General features: G+C 32.8%; 1 protein-coding gene across 1 annotated transcript; it reads left to right on the forward strand.

Annotated features, from left to right (window-relative positions):
- Positions 1-412: 412 nt before the first annotated feature.
- Positions 413-4,861, forward strand: LOC111881198 (casein kinase 1-like protein 10). The gene is made up of 14 exons (XM_023877600.3): positions 413-981; positions 1,075-1,115; positions 1,191-1,260; positions 1,376-1,524; positions 1,735-1,830; positions 1,981-2,051; positions 2,850-2,911; positions 3,002-3,065; positions 3,175-3,259; positions 3,364-3,490; positions 3,579-3,652; positions 3,735-3,798; positions 4,095-4,216; positions 4,296-4,861. Exons 1-14 carry the CDS (start codon positions 906-908, stop codon positions 4,563-4,565), a joined length of 1,371 nt encoding a protein of 456 aa, XP_023733368.1. The 5' UTR covers positions 413-905; the 3' UTR covers positions 4,566-4,861.
- Positions 4,862-6,661: the final 1,800 nt, after the last annotated feature.

Raw genomic sequence — 6,661 nt, forward strand, 5'->3', positions numbered from 1 at the left:
TAAAAATAAAAAAGTTAATTAATATACCTATAACAATTTAAGTGATCAATCAATAAAAAATATTTGGAATCACCATATAAATCTAATATATATTTAATAATTATATTACCAAGATTTGCAAATATAACATATACCTATAACAATTTAAGTGATCAATCAATAAAAAATATTTGGAATCACCATATAAATCTAATAGTATGTAATTAATAAATATATTACCAAGATTTGCAAATATACTTAGATCCATGGGGAGTGGAAAAGAGGTTGGTTCTTGATTCAAAACCGTGTTAGGTCCGTCAATAAAGAGACGATATGGATTACCCCTTAATCATTTCGATTTAAATAATAATTAATTGTTCATTATTTTATTAATTAATCAACAATAAAATAGTACTATCATCACCGATTTCTTCTTTCTTCATCCTCCTCCTCACGATCATTCTCTCCATCTCTATTCTTGTTTTATTTTCAATCATTATCTCATTCTCTCTCATCGTATTTAACTCTACAAAGCACAAAATCAAACGGAGAAATCCCATCTTTATCGTTCTTTTTCATCATCTACTTCCTCAATCCTCGCTTGTTTGCCCCCCACACTTCGACCAACATCACATACCTCATTTCTTTTATCAATTAACTTCGTGGGTGCTCTCAATTTTGTATTTTTACTATAAATTAAAATATGGGCTAGTTCGATTCTTCAAAAAGAATCTTGATTGGGTGTTTCTTGATTTTGCATAGTGTTTTGGATTGATAATCGGTTTTTGACCTTGATGCAAGTTTTGGGGTTGGGTTTTAAAGTACTAATAAGGATTTAGTTTTTTTTCTTCAAACCCTAATTTGAGGTTTAAATTAGGCTTATGTGGATCTGAATTGGGGTTCGGAGTTTTATCGAATAAAGAATCATGGATCATGTTGTTGGTGGGAAGTTTAAGATTGGGAGGAAAATTGGTAGTGGATCTTTTGGCGAACTTTATTTAGGTATTCCTTGAATCACTTGCAGGTTTTTTTTTAAAATACTTGTTTATGTTTTTTCAGTAGTTATTAACTCTCTTTGTTTATGATGATATGCAGGTGTTAATATTTCAAGTGGGGAAGAAATAGCTATTAAACTGGTATCGATTTCAAACTTTATTATTGTTTGATTGATCTTCAAACTATTATTATTTATCTGTTCCTACACTCTACAGGAACCTGTCAAAACAAAGCATCCTCAACTTCATTATGAATCAAAATTATATACGCTTCTCCAAGGAGGAAGTTAGTTCTCTCTCTCCCTCTATACACATACAAACACAAACATATAATCATTTATATATGAGTTTTGTTGATTCATACAAATTATCTGATAATGTATTTGTTTAATATAATGAAGCGGGAATACCAAGCTTCAAGTGGTTTGGAGTGGAGGGAGAGTATAATATCATGGTTATTGACCTTCTTGGACCAAGTCTTGAAGACCTTTTCAACTATTGTAGTAGAAAGTTCAGCTTAAAGACTGTCTTAATGCTTGCAGATCAACTAGTAAGTGCTTACAAGCAGTAGATATTGTTAGGCCCTATTTGCTACTCATGACATGACATGACAGAACATGTTCATGTTGTCCTGTGTCTACCTGTACACCCCAAAAAAGATTGGACATGGACTTGTTCTTGATATCCCATTTGTGCAAAAGACATAAATGCCCTTGTCATCAATTTAAATTCTTAGTTATATTTATATATTTTTTTGCAGATAAATAGAGTCGAGTTCATGCATGCAAGAGGTTTTCTTCATCGTGACATAAAGCCTGACAATTTCTTAATGGGTTTGGGACGTAAAGCTAATATGGTAGTTGATTTGTTAATTTATTATCACTTCATTTTGCATGTGTGTCTATTTTATGAAAATTTAACATATTGTTGAAAGAATATTGATATTAGAATAATGTTAAACTTTTTTGTGGATCATCACATGAGCTCGGTTGTCATCTGATGGCAGGCATACGTGATTGATTTTGGCCTTGCAAAAAAGTATAGAGATCTTCAAACTCATAAACACATTCCATATAGGTAAATCGTGTTTTCTAAAATTTATCCTCCTTTTTTGTTAGCATATATTTAGAAATGGGTCAATTTGGGTTATAATTTATTTCTAACGGGTTAAATGGGTTACTAAACCGACCTTAACAATAAAAAAATCCTAAACCATTTCACTACAATTCGAAAATTGAGCAAGTCCTTATTAAAAGCCATTTTTTTTTATTAATTCATAAAAATATAAATTATGACTTTGACTTTGGCAAATACCATTTTCCTGCATTTCTTCATTTGTCTCATTTTGGCTTTCAAAAATAGCAATGTACTTTATATTATCATAAAAGGACCCTATATCAAATTTTCAGCCCATTTATGCATTTCTATTTTTATATAGATATAGATATAGATATCTTAGAAGTATAGATATGAAAAAATGAAAGTACAATGCTATAATTAGGTAGATTTTTCATCGTATAATGCCCTAATAAAAAAAATATGAAGGTACAATTGTCATGATGTCAAGAAACGAAAGTAGGATGATATAATACATACATACATAAATGAAAGTATGTTGCTATTTCTTGCATATAGCCCTAAATATTTGTGGTAAATGGGTTCAGCAATTTAACTCGTCCAAAATATATTCAAGTGCTTACAACCTTTTGAATTGCTTTCTAATAATACTTTTTGTAGACATATTTAATACCTTACCTACTTGTACACATCCTTTAAGAGAAAAGATTCTTGATTAGTCAATTTGACCGACTTTGACCCCAAACCCTACCCATTTGTGTTTGACCACCAACTCAATTTGCATTTTTTTTTTGTCAGGGAAAATAAAAATCTCACAGGGACTGCCCGCTATGCTAGTGTTAACACGCACCTTGGAATCGGTCGGTTGTTATTTTTTTATAAAGTTTCTTTTTAAATTTTTTGAGTAAAAAAGAAAAGTAAACTTTACAAAAACTATTATGAACATGCAGAACAAAGTAGACGGGATGATCTCGAGTCTCTCGGTTATGTTCTTATGTATTTCCTAAGAGGAAGGTGAGCAGATGAAGTGTCAGTGGCATTATTGTAAAATTTTCAAGTTTCAACCCGATGCTGGTCAATTATCCCATGTGCCCTAATTTGAGTTTGTCTATTTTGGCTTAAGCCTTCCATGGCAGGGATTGAGAGCTGGAACCAAGAAGCAGAAATACGATAAAATAAGTGAAAAGAAGATGTTGACTCCAATTGAGGTAGTTATTATTGAAGTTCTATTTTCCATGAAAGCTGTTTCAGATTTCTTAAATTTCCATAAAAGCTATCTTCGTGTTTTAAATAATAATAATACTTTGAACAGGTGCTATGTAAATCATACCCATCGGAATTTACAGCATATTTCCATTATTGTCGATCATTGAGATTCGAAGACAAACCCGACTATTCTTATTTGAAGAGGCTTTTTCGGGAACTATTTATTCAAGAAGGTCAGCATCAGTTAACAAAATCTTTCATTCAAAAACTCGTATTACAATTACAGTTATTGAACTTTTATATAATATTAATCGATTGCAGGCTATCAGTTCGACTATGTATTTGATTGGACCATATTGAAGTACCCCCATATTGGTGCTACCTCTAAAGGACGAGTAAGTGCAAAACCACCAATTGTTTATGATATTTATATAATTTTTTTTAGAATCATGTGTTCATTTCGTTTTTTTTTGGCAGAATTTAGTTGCCAATGCGGGTTTAAATGCTGGAACATCAGCTGAAAAGCCTGGAAGAACCTCAGGTATCGCATGTAATTGAAATACAAACATAAATTTTTTAAGTGAAAAATCATACCAAAATATTTCGCAATTGGACCACTGTCAAATACGGGAAATTGCATTTTGAGTGGTCCCCACCACAAAAACTTTTAAGAAAAAAAACTATATGTATTTCGCAATAATATGAACGATTTTGCAATATATGAATTCTTGTTAAAACTCTTCCCTCATTTTGGTGATTTTGTGAAAACGAGTCTTAATTTGGGTTATATGTTATCAAAAATGGGTCTTAATTTGGGTAATAATATCTTCCATGCAGCTGGTGAAGATATCCGTGATAGAGTCTCGGGTGCAGTAGAAGCATTGTCTAGACGAAATTCTTCCCGCCATGAACATTCTAGAAACAGGATTCCCGATGATATACCTTCATCAAAAGATGTGGTAAGTTTATCTCTCTTATTTCTTCTTTTAACATTCTAGAACATTCTAAAAGCAGAATTTATGGTTTCTTAATCCACAGCAACCCGATTCTGAAAAACTCCGGTCATCTCGAAACGGGGACTCATCAAAACGTGCCGCCATTCCCGGCGGCAGGCCAAGTTCCTCCGGCGAACCAATGGAAGTCCGGTCAAGCCGCCATGTGGCGGGAAGTGGTGGAGGTGGGCGGTTGTCGACTGCTCATAGAGTCCAACCGGGATATGACACCAAACAATCAGTTTTTTCTCGTGCTACAAAAAGTGGCAATGATGATCCTGTCCGCAGCTTTGAGTTCCTCTCACTCAGGAAATGAAAAAAATCGCCATTTTTATCCAAGTGATTTTTTTCAACTCTTACAGGAATGGATGATGTGGCATTTTCGAATAAGTGGAAAGGGTATACTTACATGAGAATACCTTTGTAAATTGTGTATCGGGTTTTCACTTTTCATGAATGATTTAGAAATGAGTCCCAAAGGATTTTTTGTGTTCTTGATGTTGCGTATGTCGTAAAAAGGATCATATAAAAGAAAATTTAGTAATAACTTTGGTTTTTTTTATGTGTGACACAACGGTATATTAATAATATGGAGATTTTATCGATTGTTAACCATTGCACCAAATGATGTCTAAGTGTTTGGATTGCTTCTACTCTCTCTGATAATAAATTTACGCTTTGATCCATTTTGGGATTTGTATATCTTATCTTCTTTCTTATTCTAATTCTAATAATTCTAATAAATGACTCTTTGAATTGATACATGGCATCCTTTTAAACATTAACTTTGACAAGCGTCCTTTTTCTAAACCTCTTCTACTATCGATTCCGGCTCGAAGTTTCTTTACTATCTAACCCTATTTTTTTGGTGCTTAAACTCGATTTCAAACATCCAACTTTATATCCGAAAAATCAGCAAAGAAATCCTAGAAAATCAGCAATCACCGAGATACTTTGGGGTTAATCGACAATGTGAGAAGCAATTTTATGGCAATCCATTCCAAAAAATATTCATACGATTCCAATCTATGTCAGTCCATTTTACTTATCGATTGCTGCTACAGTTAAAAGTTCTTGAACCCTCCACTAAAGGAAGCATTAAGTTCTTCGGTTTATCATTTTTGTGTTTTGAATTGTATTTTTTATCTATACCATTTCAATCGCTAGTATGTGTTTGTTTCTGTCACTGACTAAGTTGTTGATGTGGTGTTTTTTGTTTTTTTTGTCGTGTCACTCGGTTATTTGTTTAAAGATTTTACATTTTTTCCCATCCACCATGTGTTCAATAAAACGCCTAAGAGAACCATCTCTTTTTGTATGATATTGACTAGATGTATAGAGTTCCCCATGTTCTTTGATGACTTTAAACCTTCAACCTCTATTTCTTTCTTATTTGTAATTTGAATTGGACCTCATGTTACTTCTAAAAGTAATCTTTCAATCACAATATTAATTGAGAATCAACTATCTGGTTTGGTTTTGACCACAACATCAGAAAGTAACCAATTCTCAAAGTTGAAAAAAGTTAACCCTTCTAATAGTGGGTTTGTGAGCGTTTGAGAGCTTCTAGCTTCTAACTTTTGGGAGCGTTTGAGAGCTTCTAGCTTCTAACGTTTGACAAAACGCTCTGTTTTAAACAGAAAGCCTCGTTTGACACTACAGGTTTCCAGCGTTTAATTTAAACAAAATGCTCCAAATCCAAATGTTACTTTACGTAACGTTTAACAAAACGCTACCAACTAGAAGCTACCCGCTACCAGCTATTTTTACCGAGCGCGCCCTTTATCACTTTTCACAATAAATGTTCAATTTTATTTGGAAAATAATAATGAAGATTTTAATGTCAACAAAAATTTGTGAGTGAATAATCCACCATGCGAACAACGGTTTGAAATCAATGCTTCCATCGTAAGGAATCAATGTTGATGCTAATCTTTTAGGTGCAAATTGTATGAGAAAGGCGGATGAAAATTTACATTATTAGAGTCTTCTATATCGCAATGAAACGGTTTCGGGTAAACTTTTTTTGGCAAAATATGAACTTGACAACCGAATGATGCACATTTTCCTAGAAAAATTCAAGTAAAAAAGAATTGTTTTTCTATTTTTGGTTCCTTTAGTACTATTTGACTTTGTAATTTATTATAATCAGAGAATCTTTTTTATCCAAACTCTGTCTCTTCATGTGTGCTCAATTTGTCTCGACTAATCCATAAGATCAAGTTTACTAGCATAGATCGAGAAAGCAAATCAATGGTGTTGTTCAATGAACATAAAAACATGAGAGCATGACAATATTTATGAATCATTTACAACCATTTTACAACCAATGGAGTTGTTTTTTGTTAGGTTTTGATACCTTATATTCAAAACTAAGAATAGGGATGTCAACGGGGGCAAACGGGACGGGGA

The sequence above is a fragment of the Lactuca sativa genome, chromosome 9 (genome assembly GCF_002870075.4).
Source record: "Lactuca sativa cultivar Salinas chromosome 9, Lsat_Salinas_v11, whole genome shotgun sequence".
Lineage (NCBI taxonomy): Eukaryota > Viridiplantae > Streptophyta > Magnoliopsida > Asterales > Asteraceae > Lactuca > Lactuca sativa.

Excerpts from the sequence above, each read along its gene's own strand:
- LOC111881198 (XM_023877600.3), top strand. The coding sequence starts at position 906 with ATGGATCATGTTGTTGGTGGGAAGTTTAAGATTGGGAGGAAAATTGGT. Across the intron at positions 3,066-3,174 it reads ATGTATTTCCTAAGAGGAAG|CCTTCCATGGCAGGGATTGA; the intron begins GTGAGCAGATGA and ends TTTTGGCTTAAG. Across the intron at positions 3,260-3,363 it reads AGATGTTGACTCCAATTGAG|GTGCTATGTAAATCATACCC; the intron begins GTAGTTATTATT and ends TACTTTGAACAG.